This window comes from Danio rerio, chromosome 7 (genome assembly GCF_049306965.1).
Source record: "Danio rerio strain Tuebingen ecotype United States chromosome 7, GRCz12tu, whole genome shotgun sequence".
Taxonomy (NCBI): Eukaryota; Metazoa; Chordata; class Actinopteri; order Cypriniformes; family Danionidae; genus Danio; species Danio rerio.
This window is the reverse complement of record NC_133182.1, coordinates 52,507,412-52,526,850: the sequence shown is the minus strand read 5'-3', so window position 1 is coordinate 52,526,850 and position 19,439 is coordinate 52,507,412. Positions and strand designations below refer to the sequence as shown.

Sequence of the window (19,439 nt, the reverse complement as noted above, 5' to 3'; positions counted from 1 at the left end):
TGTCCAAACACACCTTTATAGTTCACGTTTTTGCAGATGAAATATGACACGGAAAACGTGATTTTAATGTTTTGCTAGATATTAATCATCAAACAGCTTTGAATGTTGAATTGTCTCTATTTGATGGTTGGTCTCACGAGTCCACAATGTTTGCGACCCGAGATCGACTCCTGGCTCGAGGTCCTTTGCCAACCCTGCCCCACTCTCTGCTCCCAATACTTTCCTGTCTGTAACTTTCACTGTCCGATCTCAATTTAAGGTGAAAACCCCATAAAAAGTATTTAGGAAAAAAAAAAAAAAAAATAGCAGAGGATCTGGGAACCTTTGGCATACTCAACATAGGCTACTATGAGATGGGACACACTATTTCGAATACTATTTTGAATGGATATCATAAAATTGGGAAGCAGCATAAAGATTTTTTTTTTCATTTATTTATTTACTTTTGATTTTATGCCTTTATCTTTCTTCCAACAACTTTTAATGTTGAAAGTTTTTTATTTTGAGATTTTTAATTGTCTGAAATGATATGTTGTCTGGTTTTGGGTGGTAAAAAAACTTGTAATAATCTGCTAGTACTTTTTCTGTTGTTTCACAAACTTAATTCTCTCTCTCTCTCTATTAATTCTTATTCAATATATTGTTTCAATTGACTAAAATGGCAATAAAAAAGTCAATTTGTTGAATTTACAACACCAAAAGTCAACAGAGCAGAGATCAAGGTCCCATAATGCAATTTATAACCAAAAGTAAACATACAAATGCCATCAATCATCACATACACATCCTGTTGATCAAAGGATTGTTTTCTAGTGTGTGAAAGGGGCAACAAATAACAACAAACTATGTAACAAATAACTATCCAGTTTGGCGTGTTACATTTCTTTTATTGGGTTTGCTGGAGATCATGCTGAAGTTTATGTAATCTGCCCAGATCTGATGAGTTTGATCTCTGGGTTCTAATCCGAGACTCAACAAAGAAATGATGCATGTTCATGTTTAGCATGTTTCAGTTGTGTGTTTATTCAGTGTATTAGGCCATACCACACGTGTTTCCTGTGGATGTGAAACTGAAACCTCAAGGATGCAGGTGACTGGGCAGGCATGAGGCCATGGTTTACCACAGCTGTGTGCCACTGTGGTTCTGCAGCCAACAATTGCCTTTATTATAAAGACCTCTTTGAAGAAAGTACCCAGAATACTCTCAAAGTTTACCAATTTGAAGACCATTTAAATGGTGGAATTTACCCTGTTTCTGAATAACCACTCTTGTAATGAAGAGTTGTGTTGATATAATTTGATAAATTGTTCTACCGGACTCTGAACAGCTGCCAAAATCCATGCTGAACCCAAAAAAACATGACTGGAAAAACAAAGTGTTTCCTTTCGCCGTGATTTGCACCAGCATCGGAAATAACAAGCCTGATGGCTTTTTCTCTGCCTTAAAAGGGCAAAATTCTGGTCATGTTTGCTGGTGTGGCACAGAGTGTTTTGTGTTGACATCATCATACTTCGTAGTGACCCAAGCTAGTGTGAGCCTGGAGAAGTGAAGCACAGATAAAAAAAATAAAATAAAAAAAAACAGATCCGCTCAACTGACACAGGAAGTGGTTAGGAAGGAAGTTTGATGATTTATTCTTTAGCTTCTTGTGAAGTTATAAATGAATTCAAATGATGTATGTCCAGACAGACTGTAGTAATTGAAAGCGTTTCTCTTTTACTGACTTTAATAATGGTTGGAATGGATTTTGACTGACTGATATTTGAAAGCTTAACAGATGTGCACTATATTAAAGGGGTGATCTAGAGTATATTTTTAGGTTTGGTTGTGTTTATAAGATGCAAAGCAAAGTGTGCTCATGCTTGATTTGTAGAAAATCATGCTATTTTTTATATATCTTACTTTGATTATAAATAGCTTCTCGGCTAACATGAAAGCCACTGTCATATCTCCTGGTTCCTCCGAAAGCCCATCCTCAAAAGGCTCTTATTGGTCAGCTAACATAATGGGCTGTGATTAGCGGATCTGCCCTATGTCACCAGGAAAAGAATCACGCCTCTACTAATGCACACTTTGCGTCTGCTGTGTAAATACTGTGAGAGAAGCTGCTAGCCGTATCAGTTTGAGACTGATATAGACAGAAAATGACACAGAGGACACCGCTGATCCTCACGCCGGCTCTCTAAAATAATTGGAGCATGTGTATATAATACGAAACGTTCACATATCTTTTGCAAATTTGTTATTTGAGATGTAGAACACATGGAAAGCAGAGAGAGAGACACTGCAGCGCTGATGAAGATTGTGGCCATTTACAGCGGTTTGACTGATAAATATGAATTTGTAGCTAAGTTGTTAAGGGTGTTAAACAGCATTTAGTTTTGTTTGCATCCTTGCCGACATATCGTTAGTGCCACAAACTGTGCATGTAGTTGATTATTTTTACCAAATAAATACACTTACTGGTTGTGCCTCACAATCCACAGTTTCATCGGTTGGAGTTTTAACCGAATTCAGCACTGAACTGAGAGAGATTCTGCAAGCTGTCCTTTGTCAAATGCTAGAGCTATATCGTTTTTAGAATTCTCTGGAACATAATTCAAATCAAACTGTAAGCACTTCTCTCTTTGTGTCGTGTCCTTTGGAAGCCAAAATACAGAAACAGAAGAATCTTTGTGGAAATAGCAACATTTGGACTCCATTTTAGCTTTATCTGCTATAACATTACATCGCTTCTGACCGCTTCGATGCGTGGGGTGTATGTGCATAGTGAATGCACGTAACCTGAAGCGTTTGTGATCTCACTAACGCGGATGTATTTTTTTGTAGCCCCCAAATTCGTTCGTTGTAGGCTTTGCTAAGCTAACTTTTTAAAAGCCAATGTCTCCCTTTGCATTGAACTTTGAGCGTATTACATTCAGAGATGTTGTTTATGTTCACACAGCTACATTACACATCAGCTAAAGTTTAAAATATCATATCGTAGTGGACCATCCTTTTAAAGATGGCTAAACGAGTGGGTTCATTGCTCTTAAAGGAATAGTTCACCCAAAAATTTACACATTCTCACTATTTAACACTTGGGAGATTCTTCTACTTAGTTGAACACAAAAGAAGACGTTTTAAAGAGTGCTAGAAACCTGAAACCATTGGGAAAACAAATACGGATGTCAGTGGGTTCAGATTTCCAAGCTTTCTTCAAAATATATTTATGTTCAACAGAAAAAAGAAGCTTACATAGATCTGTGAAGGGAGAGTAAATGATGACAGTTTTCATTTTTGGGTGAACTATCCCTTTAAGAAGAGGGAGGGTCTTGCCCTACCCACATACACAATGCATATAGGAAATGTCTGGTCAAATTTTATTCAGGTATCAACCGAAAGAGCAGAATGTTGGGTTTCTACACAATCGATTTGTGTCAGGCCTACTTAAAAAATTAAATTAACTTGTTAGTTTGGTGTTGTTTTAGCTCATTTTAAATAAGTAGTTGAGTGCTGTGTTTATTCAAAACAGCCGTGTTTATTCAGTACACCCGTTTTCTGAACCAAATGAACAATTCTTTTAAAAAAAAAAGCAATACATTACTTTTTGTGTAACATCCTGTGCATACACAAGCATTTCAGGGTGATCTTTACCAAAGTATAGATGCAGTATAATAAGTTCCTCTTTATCACCGTGTGTTGTAAACAGGCCCAGAAGAGACAGTAATGTAATCTTGGACATTACACCACACCCTTTTTCACTTCCTCGGTCACAGTTGGCAGATTTTATTCAGATATTTAGATCCTGATCATTTCCACTCCACCCTACTGAGACACATTAAGTCCTGTTTGCTCTCTCTAATCCAGCAGGCATTAGATTTATACAGCCATACAGAGGTAACTCGGTGAAGCAGAGCCTTATCCAGCCTGATGGAGCAACATTTTCCTCTGTTGCTCAAATCGCCACACCCTCAGGTTTGGTGTTGTACGTTTGCAAGAAAAGGCGGGCAGAGACTGCATGGAGGAGCCTCTGCAGTCAGCCAGTCAGAGAGCTGCAAAATGTGCTCCGGAAACTGTGCTAAGCATGCGGTCAGCACTAACATGAGTGGGCAACTGCGCCACTTGGTGGTGGTTGTAGTAATGATTTTTTTCATTTTTACATGTGTTTTTTGGGTTTTTGACGTGACGTTGCATTTTAACATTTTTAAAAAGAATGTAATTAGTGTTGTCATCATTTCAAATGCAGTAAATGCTGTACTATTTATTTGTTTTCCATGTCATAAAAACGGCTGTGTTAGGGCTTTTTTTTATTTTATTTATTTTTCTCTTTTGAGGCAAATCTCAAAGCTGTCCTATGGTGTAATTTAAGTCTAGTTCAGTAAAGGACAACTCTGAACAATTAAAAAGGAAATGGTAAAATCATTCATAAATACATCAGGCCTGATTTTGCAAGTGGCCATATTAGTAAAATTAGTAAAGTTTTTCATCAATATAATTCTTAAAACATAGGCACTTGATACATTTTGTCCGTGAAAACATTGTCCTGTGGTGTAAGAAGGATGAAACCTGCAAAAACTATAAATAAATACACAAATAAATAAATATAAATAAACCAGTAAATAAATCCATAAATTCTTGTATAAATATTCAAATAAATAAATATTCAAATAAATAAATAATGTATATAAAAATCCACAAAATCCTGCATAAATAAATATATAAATAGTTAATAGTGCGGGCAGGTAAACAATTAAATTAATTACATGAACTTTGGGGGAATAAGAAAATGCTAAACTTAAAATTGAGTATCCCTCCTTACATTTATTCATTCTTGAATGAAGCTGCATATTTATCTATCCTCAGATCAACATGCTAATGAGAGGGTGTCTGTCAATCATCAAAAGGCGGTCTTTATGCCATCATTGGTTGATTGTTGAAAAAAAAATTTGCATTCGATTTATCCATTTATTTATTATTTGGACTGGCTTTTGATGATTGACAGACCTTATTTCGAAACCACTATAAAATTGTTATTTTGGTGTGACGATCACATTTATTGAAAATTTTCAACAAGACATGGACATCAAAAATTGTACTCAAATTTTAATGTAAAATAAAAATCTCTATATAAAAAAGTAGTGTCCAACAATGATCTCATGCTGTTTTTAAAAAAATATGTATAATTAATAGTTGTTTTATTGATTTCTAGGACATATTTAAGGTACAATTAAATAATGTAATGTAAAAAAAAATAAACTGAGAGCTAAAGTTGCTGACCCCTTGTATTTTCCTAAACATGAAACTATATAAATGATTTTATTATTTGAAAAAATAATCATTTATATTTAAAAAAAGCATTTTTGCAGCCTATTTGTCAGCTGTCCTTATCCAAAATGCATATGTGGTAATGCAATGGAAAATATTATACTGTAGATTTTTGCACCCAACCAATATTATCAGCTCTGGAATCAGTCAACTTTACAATTTTTTTAGTCCTCTGCTGCAGTTCTGCAAGGAAGTCGTGCCGTTTATTTTCCTGAAGGGTAATGTGTAGTTGTTTATACAATATTGGCTGCTATATTATTGAATAATTAAACACCTATTCTCTTTCAGTCTCCACTCATTTTTCCAGCTTTTGTTGTCTCTAAATGATATTGGTGTGTTTTTCTTTCATGTCATGCTGCATCTGTTGACAGTAAAAACAGTTTTTTTAATGTAATTGTAGTGACAGTATTATTACCTTATAATAAATTTATTGCCCTTTTCCTGCAGTTTTATTTTGTTCTATGATGTACAGAAGATGCTTGAATTTTTTTTTTATGCAATGTGTGCTGGCTTTTCTGAAATATTATTTATTGACTAGGACTGTGGAAATCTGAAATGAATCACATATAATAGCATCAAATAGCCATATATATATATATATATATATATATATATATATATATATATATATATATATATATATATATATATTAAAGCTAAAACTATTAGGTGATAGTGTTTAAATGTGTCAAAAGGTCTAAACTCTAAACCATTCTGATTATAGATTTTTAATTAATATTATAACAGCAATTTTGAAAAGACCGGAATTATTGGAAAACTCAAAAATATAAACCACAACGAATGATGGATGGTTTGATCAGAATCATAATTCTTTTGATTTGAAACATAATTGTTGTTTTTTTCCTTTTTATAATAGTTTTTTTTTCTTTCTTTTCTTTTTTCCAGGAATCTGGAGATCCATCTGCGGTGCTTTGGCTAGATGAGATTCAGGATGCAATCCTGAGAGCCAACAAGGACTCAGAGGAAGCTCTGCAGTGTAATGCTTATTAAAATCTTTATTCATTTAGCCTCTCTGTTTATCTCTTTATCTCTTTGTCTTAATAAATATCTATAACATATATTAAGATATAACATATTTTAATATATAACAGGTGATTCTTTTCTTTAAATTATGTCAGCTTTTTTCTAAAGAATGATCTTTGTCTGCCTTCAGTCTCTCAGGCGATCCAGGCCATTAATGAGGCTGTAGATAATAAGGACTCTTCTCAGACACTGGCGGCCTTGCGATCCCCTGCTGCTGGCATGTATGGAGTCACATCTGAATGTGCTCAAACCTACCAGGATGACCTGCTGCGAATTAAAGACGACAAGAGAAAGGAAGGTGAGATGGGCTCTTCTGTTGATTCTTTAATATTTGGTACTAAACAAGTATTGCCATATTTATGTTAAAATAACTGACATTTGTGCTAATTTTCTCAAAAGATGAAGATAAATATCCTTATCACAAGCTCTTGGTGACTATATATTGTTATCATGTAATAGTAATACTATACTATGAGTTTGTCTAAAACTATTTTCTGTTTACATACAGTTGAAGTCAGAGTTATTAGCCTCCCTGAATTATTAGCCCCCGTTTAATTTTTTCCCCAATTTCTGTTTAACGGAGAGCAGATTTTTTCAACACATTTCCAAACATAATAGTTTTAATAACTCATTTTTAATAACTGATTTATTTTATCTTTGCCATGATGACAGTAAATAAAATTTGACTAGATATTTTTCAAGACACTTCTATACAGCTGAAAGTGATATTTAAAGGCTTAACTAGGTTTACTAGGCAGGTTAGGGTAATTAGGCAAGTTATTGTATAATGATGGTTTGTTCTTTAGACTATCAAAAATATATAGCTTAAAGGGGCTAATAATTTTGACCTTAAAATAGCGTTTACAAAATTAAATACTGCCTTTTATTCTAGCCGAATTAAAACAAATAAGACTTTCTCCAGAAGAAAAAACATTATCAGACATACTGTGAACATTTCTTTGCTCTGTTAAACATAATTTGGGAAATATTTAAAAAAGAAAAAGACAAAGGGGGGATAGTAATTCTGACTTCAACCGTACATACATTTTCATATTTAAGGTTTTAATTTCAATATATCTTTAGTTATAAAATAGATGTAGTTATTTAAATTATAGTTATTTAAGATCCTTGCAAAGGTGTTATTTGAGAAACATTTATAAAATATATTGTACATATAGTATAGTACATACAGATTTGTCCATGAAAGTGTAAAATGTGACATGCAGAGGAATTCATTGTTATGGTTGGGTTAATCCAAGTTTAATGCATTATATTGGTCTAGGTTCAAAGCTAAAGGAATAAAATGAACTACATTTATAAAATAACTTCTTTAATTTTCTAAAGTATTTATAATTATGTATTACAAAAATCTTTTGTTGATTTTTCTAGAACAACTACATGTTTAAAGTGCCCCTATTATGAATTTTGGAAAATTACTTTTCATAAAGTGTGTAACAAATCTAAGTGAATCAATACGTTCATCTGTGTTCTTAATCAAAACGAGCAATAATTAGAAAGTTATTGTCATCAATATGTATCCTTAAATGTTGTTTAATGAAAGTACAGGCTGTCCGCGGGGTCTTAAAACGTCTTAAAATGTCTTAAATTTCAAAAACAAAATTTTAGGCCATAAAGTCTTCTATTTACTGAAATGTTGTGTTGTAGGTCTTGATTTTTCTATGTCCATGTAAAGCTACCCAAGCTATCGGGCCAACACCGATCCAATCTCCAAAGTTTTAACAAAAGTTTATTTATTAACTCTGTTTACCAATATGGCTTAATATTCATCCTTAAAATAACATTTGTTTTTAATGTTTTAACTGGGCCATTAGAAAAAATTTTTTTAGCGTTTAGCATTGTGTAAATCTGAAATTTCATTCATAATGGTATTAAAAAGGTCTTAAATTTGACATGATGAAACCTGTAGAAGCCCTGCGTTAGATGGATCTATTGCTGTTTCGCTGTGACAGCTGAACAAAAGATTCCCCGCTTACTTGTTGCTCACAGAGACCCGGGAAAACTTGAACTGCTCTCACTCAAACACTGTAGTGGATTGCGGGGGATCAGACTGCATTATGACTATTTATATTGAATGAATGTCATTGTTATTGCTTGGAGCATAGAGAATATATTGGTGTACAAATTTTATCAGTAAGTTCCTGCAGTGGACTAACAAATGTACAGTACCTGCTTCACATTTATAAACCATTATGAGCAGACCATTCTCAAGAGACTGGGTCATCTGACCAATTGCCGCAAATTAGCATCACTTAAAGGAGGGTATGTGGAAAAATGTATTGCTAAACAAATCATTTTGGAGTCATTGGGATGATTAGATAAAAAATAAATGCACATTATAAGACAATAAAAGCTGCATGCGTATCAGCCTCTTGTTTGTCACTCCAAAAAACAAAATATGAACTTTTTATAGTACATAATAGGGGCACTTTAAATAACCGTGAAATAAAATTACTTGTTCCATAAAATATAATTTTGGTCACACTGCACACCCCTGATCACAACATTTTACAAACGTTGGCAATGTGACTTAAAGTAATAAAGCTTTCTGGTAGGAGATAATGGCAGTGAATGGATGGAACATTGGGTGAAAGGAGGACACAACTACTACTACAACCTAAAAACTGGACAAGGAACCTGGGATAAGCCTGCAGAGTTTACTCCAAACAACTCACAGCTCAACAAGGAGGAAATACAGGTAAATCTTCACTAGATTAACTTTTTATATACAAGGCTACAGATTATGAGAACACTGGTGCAGCATCAAATTCTACAAAAGGTGATACCAGCTACTTATTTAGTAGCACTACATGTTTGATTTAAATACATTTACTGTTTTATTTTATATTTAACAGCTTGAGTTGAGTATAGCAGTAACTTAAGCTTTAGTTTGGAGACACAGGTGTAAATTCTCACTTGCATATGCAGACTATCATCATATGTATTAACAGAATCTGTAAAACTTGTAAACACCTAAACACATTGTCTCCTTGGAATTATAAGGTTCTATCTGCGTTCTAAATGATTTTGAGCTGAAGTTTTTGCTTTCCAAATAGCAAAAAATAAAAAATTTTTTCATACATGAACATGACAGAGGCCCTAAAGATAATTCTCTTAAAGTCGTTTTCCGCTTGGAATAATGAGGTTCTATCTGGCAGATCATGAATTGAAGCAATACTTTTCAAGAAATACAATCAGTCTGCTTAATAATTTAATTAAAAAATTAAAATGGTGTTGTAACAAAATGTTGATGTTTGAGAAAGTTGCATTTTTTATTTCTGTAACATTTGTTTAATGTTTTAGATTAAATATATTTTTTTTTCAGCTTAAGCACACTAGGCTGTGCTAAATATTTTGTCCAGTGCAGATGTTAATTTTATGTAATTAATATAATAATCTTTATTGATTTATATCCTTTAAATGAACTATTAAATTATATTTATTGAATTATATGCACCCATTAATTAAATTAAGCATTTGCTCTTCGAAGCTTAATGTCAAATTTAAAGACTTTAAAATAAAACAGACAATGAGACAATGTTTAAAAAACATGGAAAATGTTTCACTGACCATATTCCCTGTATACACAAATGAAAATATTTTAGATTCAATATATTGCCTTTTTTTTTTTAACAATGTAAAATTGAACATTTCATCTCAATGTCAAAAACAGCTTCTAAATCATCACATTTAAACACATCTTTTCAGTTTTATGTTTCTTCTCTATTTTGTGTGGTGCAGCATTATTTAGTCCGACTCTGATTTTTTTTCTGGTCTTTCCCGCTGTCAACGGAGCAGTCCGATGGAATGACAAAGAATCTAATTCTGATTGGTCGTCGTGCATGCATTCGAAATGCTGATTGGCTTACAGTAGGGATGTTAGTTTCTACAAAATCCCATGATCGGTGATCATTTAAATTAACGATCGATTAATCGCTCATCCTTATAAACTTTCTGTTTATAAAATACATATGACTCTAGGCTACTGAAGAATGAGCCGAATATGGAATATGAGGAAAAAAATAGTGACGTGTTCAATACTTACTTACTTTCCCCGCTGTACTTGTTCAAAGTAAATCAATCTTGTAAACATATTAACTTGCAAAAGGATAACAATAAAGTCTCATTAGTAAATGTTAGTTAATCCATTAAAATAAGCTGTGAAAAATAGCTGTATTATAGTTATATTTTAAAGTTAATTTAAAAAATACAACTGCATTTTATTAATTATTAACCTCATTTAATAAAATGATTATGACTTGTGATTTTAATTAATTATTAGGCATTAACTACAAAAATAACATCACTTAATATTAATAAATGTGTTTGTAGTTGTCATTACATTGACATAGGCTATGTAGAGGATAAACAATCACTGCCAATAAAACAATCTGAACATTCCTAAAAGGCCCTCTAAAGTTTAATAATTATAATAATACACAATTATTTCAATTATTCACTTCACTTTTTTATTCTTCTGTATTTTGCATCTTGCTAGAAAGAAATAGGAGGAAGAGTGAATGATGACAGAATCTTGTAGTTTTCTGAGCAACTACAGGGAATGTGAGATGCTAGAGGACATTTGATTGGAGAAAACACAGTATGCTGGCTGAGTCATCACTATTTTTCCTCTCTTCCTGATTGGCATGCTGTCTGTGTGTTTTAAGTCTGTTGTGTCAGGAGTGACCCAAGCATATAACCGAGAGCAGCTCTGGTTGGCCAATGAGAGTCTGATCGGCAAGCTTCAGGCCCGCTGCCGTGGCTTTCTGGTGCGACGGGGAATGAAAGAGCGTCTTGAGTTCTTGAAGTCTCAAGAGCCATCTGCTACACGGATACAGGTCACTAGTGTGCTATGGTCCTAACAATATTGATCTATCAAATATAACATGGGTCTGTGTAAAGTCGGCTTTGACCGTCTGGTTCTTTTGCTTGTTCGCTTGTTTTTTAGGCCCACTGGAGAGGCTTTCAGGAGAGGAAGAAGTACAATGAAAGGAAGCAGTTCCTGAATGATCATTCTGATGAAGCCGTCAAGGTGAGATGATGATCAGCAGTAGAGAGTGATGGAATTAAATGGATGTGTTTTAGAGCTGCACAATATTGCCAAAAGCTGACGTAGTGATATTTTGTATTTCTGTGTTTTTTATATTGTGATTTGAATCTAATTTCTTGAGTTGATTTAAGTAACTCTATTCGGGAAGAATTCCTAATTTTACATTGATCGGGTTTATATATGCATAAAATAAAAGAAATTACAAGCATAAATAATACATTAGAACACACATTGTGTACAAATGAAATACATAACAGAATAAAATAAATGACTGTGCTTTATTGTTTTATGAAGAGTCTAATAGTATTGATGTACAGCAAAAAAATAATCAAATATGAAAATAACACTATATACAGTGTGGATCAAAAATCAAAGTTGTCCTAAAACTGTTCAACAACACCCATTCTTATTTTGATAAACATATTTGATCAACTTCAAATGTTGACTAATGTCTTCATTGTATAAACAGATATATTTAATCTTTGTTGAAGCTGCACATTTGATCATTTCTTATGCACAAATGGTTCAATTACAATTGGAATCCCAACTCAGCATTGCAGATACTGCAGTGCAGTGCGATATCGATGCTGAAACGATATATTGTGCAGCCCTAATGTGTTTTTTGTAGTTTAAAATGACAGCATTTGACTTTCTTTGCAGATAATATGTGGTCAACACATATTTAGTATATTTATACACTTCAGTCCTGATCAATTTTCATTCATTCATTTTACTTCGGCTTAGTTGCTTTATTCAATCGGGTCGCCACTGCAAAATGGTCAACTTATCCAGCATATGTTTTGCACAGCGGATGCCCTACCAGCTGCAACCCATTACTGGGAAACATCCATACACACTCAGACACACTGATACACTACCTACCAATTTAGCTTATTGAATTCACCTATAGCACATGTCTTTGGACTTATGGGGGAAACAGGAGCACCTGAAGAAACCCATGCCAACACGGGGAGAACATGCAAACTCCACACAGAAATGTCAACAATGTCAAATGTCACTGAGCCATCGTGTCGCCCTCTGATCATTTTCATTCATTCATTTTCTTTTCAGCTTAGTCTCCTTATTAATTAGGAGTTGCCACAGCAGAATGAATCCCCAAATTATCCACCTTATGTTTTATGCAGCGGATGCCCTTCCAGCTGCAACCCAGTACTGGGAAACATCCATACACACTCATTCACACACTATGGACAATTTAGCTTAACTAATTCACCTATAGCGCATGTCTTTGGACTGTGGGGAAATCCGGAACACCCAGAGAAACCCACACCAACATGGTGAGAGCCAACTGACCCAGCCATGGCTCGAACCAACGACCTTCTTGCTGTGAGACGACTGTGCTAACCACTGAGCCATCATGTCGCCCCTGATTAATTTTAATAAGGTAAATTTAGCTAAACATCTTTCTTTTTTATTCCTGCAGATTCAGTCAATGGTCAGGATGCATCAAGCTCGTAAAAAATACAAAGATCGTCTGCAGTATTTCAAAGACCATGTGAGTAGTTTGTCAAACCAAGCGAATGGGTTTTTCTTTCAGATAATATAATCATCTTTAATGCCCTCTCCAATTTTCTCATTTCAGATCAATGACGTGGTGAAAATTCAAGCGTTCATTCGAGCTAACAAAGCGAGGGATGACTACAAAACACTTAGTAAGCACTTAGTTATCTCATCATCTCGTTTATAAATGCAGTATACTGTACAGATTACGTTTTTTTTTTTTTTTGAAGGCATATATGTTTGTTTTTAAATACTGTTAAAATGAAACTGATAAAACTATAAAATGACTTACAGTTTCTTTCTGTGGTGACCATTTTAATGTATTTTATTTTAATGTCACATCAAAAAAGAAAGAAGGAAAAATCTTGATTTATCAGTGGTGTTTTATCCCAAATTGAAGTATGCTGGCATCTTTCACTCACCCTCATGCCATTCCAGACCTCTTTGATGACTTTAAAAAAAAAAAAAAAGAATGTGATATCTTTTTTTCTCTCGTCAATCAATGGGAATCAGCTGCTTGGTTACAAATATTCTTCAAAGCTTATACTTCAAAGTCATTCTGATTTGGAACAACTGGATGGAGAATAAAGGATGAAAGAATATTTTACATTGTATTTAAGGGAAGGGAGATGCTAGATGATGTTTGATTGGACAACTATTAGGGTTCCAAATGAGGTCATTAATATTTTTTTCCTGTTTTCAAAGAAAAAAGAAATAAAAAAAGATGGGAGAAGAGGTCATGCATCGAAAAAATAGAAGAAAAATACAGCTTTATATATTTTTCCTCCTTATATTAAATTTTTTTTTTTTTTTTACTTTATTAGTTAATTTTATTTTAATTATATTTATTACTATTAAGATTATTACTTTCATATATAAACCTTGTCAGGTGTATTTGGAACAAAACTAATTTGATGCCATTATGACTTTATTTAGGGTGACAGTGCAGTCAGAAAATACAAATTAATTGTCCTTTTACATTTTTATACTTTCCCACTGTCCTTCAAACCACTAGGTTTTACCCATTTGTCTGCAAGAATTTTTAAATAATTTAAAATGTAATTTAATTTTTTTGGTAGGAACATGTCAGAAATAAGTGTTTTGTTTTCTTTTTGTGTGTATATAGTGTATATATGTATCAGCTAGAATAAAAGCAGTTTTAAATTTTTTTAACCCCATTTTAGGGACAATTTTTAGCCCCTTTAAGCTATTTCCTTTTTTGATAGTCTACAGAACAAACCGTCATTATACAATAACTTGCCTAATTACCCTAACATGCCTAGTTAAATTAAAAACCCAGTTAAGCCTTTAAATGTCACTTTAAGGTGTTTAGAATTGTCTTGAAAAATATCGAGTCAAATATTATTTACCGTCATCATGGCAAAGATAAAATAAATCAGTTATTAGAGATGAGTTATTAAAACTATTATGGTTAGAACTGTTGAAAAAAATTTTCTTTCTGTTAAACAGAAATCGGGGGAAAAAAATAAACAAGCGGTCTAATAATTCAGGGGGGCTAATAATTCTGACTTCAACTATAAATATGCACCCATCGTCTTTTGTAAAATAAAATACTATGGATGTCAATGGGTGCCAGCCAGGGGAGATACTGGGGGGGAATCCACGACAACCCAACACCCACCTTCCCCTCTTTACTATTATCCGCGACAGCCAAGAAATACATAGGGCCCATAGCGGCCAACGGCGCCCCTAGTGCCGGCTACTAGCTTTTTTCATATTAACTCCCTACTGAAAAATCCAGCTTAAACCAGCCTAGGCTGGTTGGCTGGTTTTAGCTGGTTGACCAGGCTGGTTTTAGAGGGGTTTTGGCCATTTCCAGGATGGTTTCCAGCCATTTCCAGCCTGGTCTTAGCTGGTCAGGCTGGAAAATGACCAGCCAAATCCACCTAAAACCAGCTTGACCAGCCTGGTTTAAGCTGGACATAGCTGGTTTTGGCTGGACTCCCAGCTTGGCTAGGCTGGACTAGCTGGTTTTAGCTGGTCATGTCCCAGCCTGACCAGCTAAGACCAGGCTGGAAATGGCTGGAAACCAGCCTGGAAATGGCCAAAACCCCTCTAAAACCAGCCTGATCGACCAGCTAAAACCAGCCAGCCAGCCTAGGCTGGTTTAAGCTGGATTTTTCAGCAGGGCTTTCTTGTGTTCAACAGACAAAATGAAACTCAAATAGGTTTTAAACAAGTGAACAGAGAATAAATGATGGCAGAATATTATTTTTTTTGGGATGAACTATCCCTTTAATATGCTTTTAGAAATCGAATTCGATTCAGACACCAAAAAGAAACATCTCATCTCAGAGCTGCACCTTACTTTCTCCATTTAGTATTGTAGTACACTTAAACACTACAAAAATTCACCTCAAACCTCTAAACTCTGTTTTCACCAGTCAACGCGGATGATCCTCCAATGGGAGTCGTCCGTAAGTTTGTCCACCTGTTGGACCACAGCGACCAGGATTTCCAGGAAGAGCTGGAGCTGATGCGGCTCAGAGAAGAAGTGATCACCAACATCCGCTCCAACCAACAGCTGGAGAACGACCTTAATCTGATGGACATCAAGATCGGCCTGCTGGTGAAGAACAAGATCACGTTGCAGGAGGTGGTCTCTCACAGCAAGAAGCTCACCAGGAAGAACAAGGGGGAGCTGTCAAACCTCATGATGATGAACAAGCAGAAAGGAGGCCTGAAGGCGCTGAGTAAGGAGAAGAGAGAGAAGCTGGAGGCGTATCAGTTCCTCTTTTACCTGTTGCAGGTAAACCTAGTCAATGCTAGCCCAACATATGTTTAAAACCGAAATCACTGCTGATGGGTTCATTTTTTCCTTTGTTTTCCTCAGACAAATCCAACCTATCTGGCCAAGCTGATCTTTCAGATGCCACAGAACAAGTCAACCAAGTTCATGGACTCTGTGATTTTCACACTGTACAACTACGCTTCCAATCAGCGCGAGGAGTATCTCCTGCTAAATCTCTTCAAAACAGCTCTGCAAGAGGAAATCAAGTACAAACTGAATTATTTTCTGTTAATCATAGGCATATGTGGGAAAAAAAGGTTAAGAAACCACTTCAAAATTCTCAGTTTCTCTGTATTTAACATTTATTGTTAAAAGTAACATTCTTTATTTTGTAGACTACTGATGACATTTCTACAAAATTTTAAATAAATAATAGGTGTGTCCCGAATCTCATACTCATGCACCATTCTACACCATTTGTAGATAATAATGCAAGCAGTGCATTCACGCTCAAATATTCCTTTATTATTCTAAACAGAATAAGTGCACTTTAAATACCCGGATGATTCACTTATTTAACCATTAAAAATAAACGTGGAATGTTTGACTCTTTACACAGCCGCTGCTTTACAAAGCCGCTGCTTTGTTCACGTAGCGGTAGGGGCGGAGCTGTCGAGCGCTGATGTTGGAATACTTTATTTATTTTGGATTGTGAAGGTGAAATTCTCCCACATAAGGTATTATGCTCCCTCCAGATGTTGTTAGTGAATGCCGTTTTTATTATTTATTTTTTTAAATGCCAGCAGAATGGTGAGGCACTGGAGAGGGGTCTGGATGCAGACTCTGTGCAGTTGCAATGTGAGCTGCATGCAATGCTTTTTAATGGCCACACCTAACCCCACCCCTAACCCTACCTCTCACAGTGACATCATTAAGTCCATAGCGTACATTGTGTCTTAATTTGCATTTCTGAGATGTGCAGTCTCAGCTTGCATATCCAAGTCTACATCCGGATACTATTGAGGCACTGTTTGTCTGTTTTACACAAAGTGTTGATCGTTTTTTCAAAGTGTTGAAAAAAATTATTTTGTTTTTGTTTTGTTTTTGTAGCCTGGTTTTACAAATTATTTAAAATTATTAATCCCCAACCAGATTATTAGTGTAATTAATAACGAAAGGCAACTTTGTATAGGGCAGACAGGCAGTAATATATATGAATAATAATAGTTAAAAGTGGTGGAGATACCAAATTAATTAGCAGGTCTAGTGGTGTCCCCCTGGTTAAAACATACTACAGGGTTCATACAGTGATGAAAAACCTGGGAAAAGTCATGGAATTTCGACATGGCATTTTCCAGGCCTGGAAAAGTTTTGGGAAATCTGAAAAACCCACAAGGTTTTGGAAAAGTCATGGAAATTAGTTTAACAAATATCTGTATACTTAAATATGGGTTAGTTTTTACTACTTTTCTCTCCATGGCCAAACACATGCTGTCACATTATTAGTGCTGTTTGAGCATTATCTAAATACATTTACAAAGATATAAAAGATTTATTCAAACTGAATAGATCCTTGCATGTTTTATGAAATGCTGTTATAACTTTAAACATGCATTGTTTTTTTCTTATTATTTACCACATATACATGGACATTGCATGCAGTGGTGGTAAGAGTACAAAAAAATTGTACTCAATTACAAGTACTGTTACATTGCTGAAATTGTACTCAATTACAAGTAAAAGTACTGGTGTTAAAAAGTACTCAAGTAAAAGTACAAATTACTCTTCGTAAAAACTACTCAAATTACAAAATTACAAATTACTTTTTTAGCTTGGCGGTATTGGTGGAATTATCCATAAATCCGGAGTCAGACAAGATCCAGGCAGTAAAACACAGTTTACATAACACATCTAAAGATACTATAAACACTTTTTAAACTGTGTAAACAGCATTAATTATAGATTATAATTATAGAGCACCTATAGAGGAAACCCATGCCAACATGGGGAGAACATGCAAACTCCACACAGAAACACCAACTGACTCAGACAGGGCTTCAACCAACAAACTTTTTGCTTTGAGGCGATAGCGATACCCACTGCGCATCATGATTATTTTACAAAAACAATGTTTTGCTATTTTGAGTATAAAGATAACAGAAATATGCACAAATGCACGACTTTTTATCATTTCAAATGATGCCTCTTTTATCTGTACGATCAATAGATGATTTTATATATAAAAAAAAAACTCTTGCAAATTATGGAGAAACCTTGGTAATTACCTAATTCGCGAACTGAACCGTCAGAAACCACAAAACAACACTGCCTAGTGCCTAAACATATTATTAATAAATTAAATATCACACAAATTAAGTTGTCTTCTTACCATAATGTTTTTTTTTTCAGATTATAGACTAAAGTCTTGTAAAAAAAAAAAAGGGTTTCTGCAGATATCATAATGTCAAATTTAAGACTTTTTAAGACTACGTCATATCTTTAATATTGTTCAAGATTTTAAAAATAATTATTTTTCATTATTTTTATAATTTATTATGATTACAAAGTTGGGTGACGGGGTGGGGCAGTGGGTAGCGCTCTCGACTCAAGGCAAAAAGGTCGCTGATTCAAGCCTTGGCAGGGTCAGTTGGCATTTCTGTGTGGAGTTTGCATGTTCTCCCCGTGTTTGCATGGGTTTGCTCAAGATGCTCCGGTTTTCCCCACAGTCCAAACACATGCATTTTAGGTGAATTAGGTAAGCTAAATTGTCTGTTGTTGTAAATGAGAACGGGTTGCAGCTGGAAGGGCATCCGCTGTGTAAAACATATGCGGGATAAATTGGCGGTTCATTCCGCTGTGGCGACCCCAGATTAATAAAGGAACTAAGCCAAAAAGAAAATTAATGAATGATTATAAAGTTTTATAACTTTTCAAGATTTTTTAAATCAAAGTTTGATGTATCACTCACTTTAGTTTATATCACGGACAGTTCTACCTGTTAAAGTTAAATATCAATGACAACAGAACATGGGTTACTCTACAATTATTATTTTTTTATTCTGGCAAGAATAATAGCAAAAAAAATTTTTTTTGCCCACTCAACAATTGACACATTATTGTCTGGCTAGTTTCTGTCCTCTACTAATGAGTTGAAAAGGCAATAATGGTCCAACAATCCTGTCCATCATCACCAATAAAGCCTAGAAATTGGGCTTCAGTATACTGTAAGCTGATGGGTTCATATATTATTTTCCAGTTATCAAATACTTAATTTGTTACTTAATTTTTGTTACATTGCTTTAACTTCAAAATGATCCATCAGTGTAAAACCTATAAATGGTGGAAAAACATATTCTGTAATCTTAAAACCACCTGGGTCTCCACTTTTGCCATGGCCTCTTTTTTGTTGTAACAAACTTATCCCCCAGGTTTTTCCAAACTTTAACAAAACACTTCCTTTCCATGGCTGTTGCAATTTCTAGCCAAGAATTATCGGTCATCTGGTTATCTCTTTGTCCACGCATACAGTCGTACTGTTACAGACAAAATCTCTTCAAAGTGATTCAAATTCAACTCAAATCAAGCGCGGCGCCGCGTGAACTGTTCACCCGAAATCATGTCGCGCGCATCCAAAGTGAACCTCCGCAAACACGGCGATGACGTCACATTTGCCGCGCGCACTGAGCTATTGCATGCTGGGCTTATTTGTAGTTTTAATACTGCAAATTACAATAGGACTAGTGAAA

General features: G+C 34.7%; 1 protein-coding gene across 2 annotated transcripts in view; it reads left to right on the top strand.

Annotated features, from left to right (window-relative positions):
* The window catches only part of iqgap1 (IQ motif containing GTPase activating protein 1), a 120,240-nt gene that overhangs the window by 80,315 nt on the left and 20,486 nt on the right, over nucleotides 1-19,439 (top strand). For both annotated transcript variants that reach the window (XM_073905921.1, NM_001308966.1), the window contains 9 exon segments: nucleotides 6,215-6,305; nucleotides 6,483-6,650; nucleotides 8,926-9,068; nucleotides 11,038-11,208; nucleotides 11,319-11,402; nucleotides 12,865-12,936; nucleotides 13,024-13,093; nucleotides 15,347-15,711; nucleotides 15,796-15,959. In XM_073905921.1, coding sequence (XP_073762022.1) covers nucleotides 6,215-6,305; nucleotides 6,483-6,650; nucleotides 8,926-9,068; nucleotides 11,038-11,208; nucleotides 11,319-11,402; nucleotides 12,865-12,936; nucleotides 13,024-13,093; nucleotides 15,347-15,711; nucleotides 15,796-15,959 — 1,328 coding nt within the window.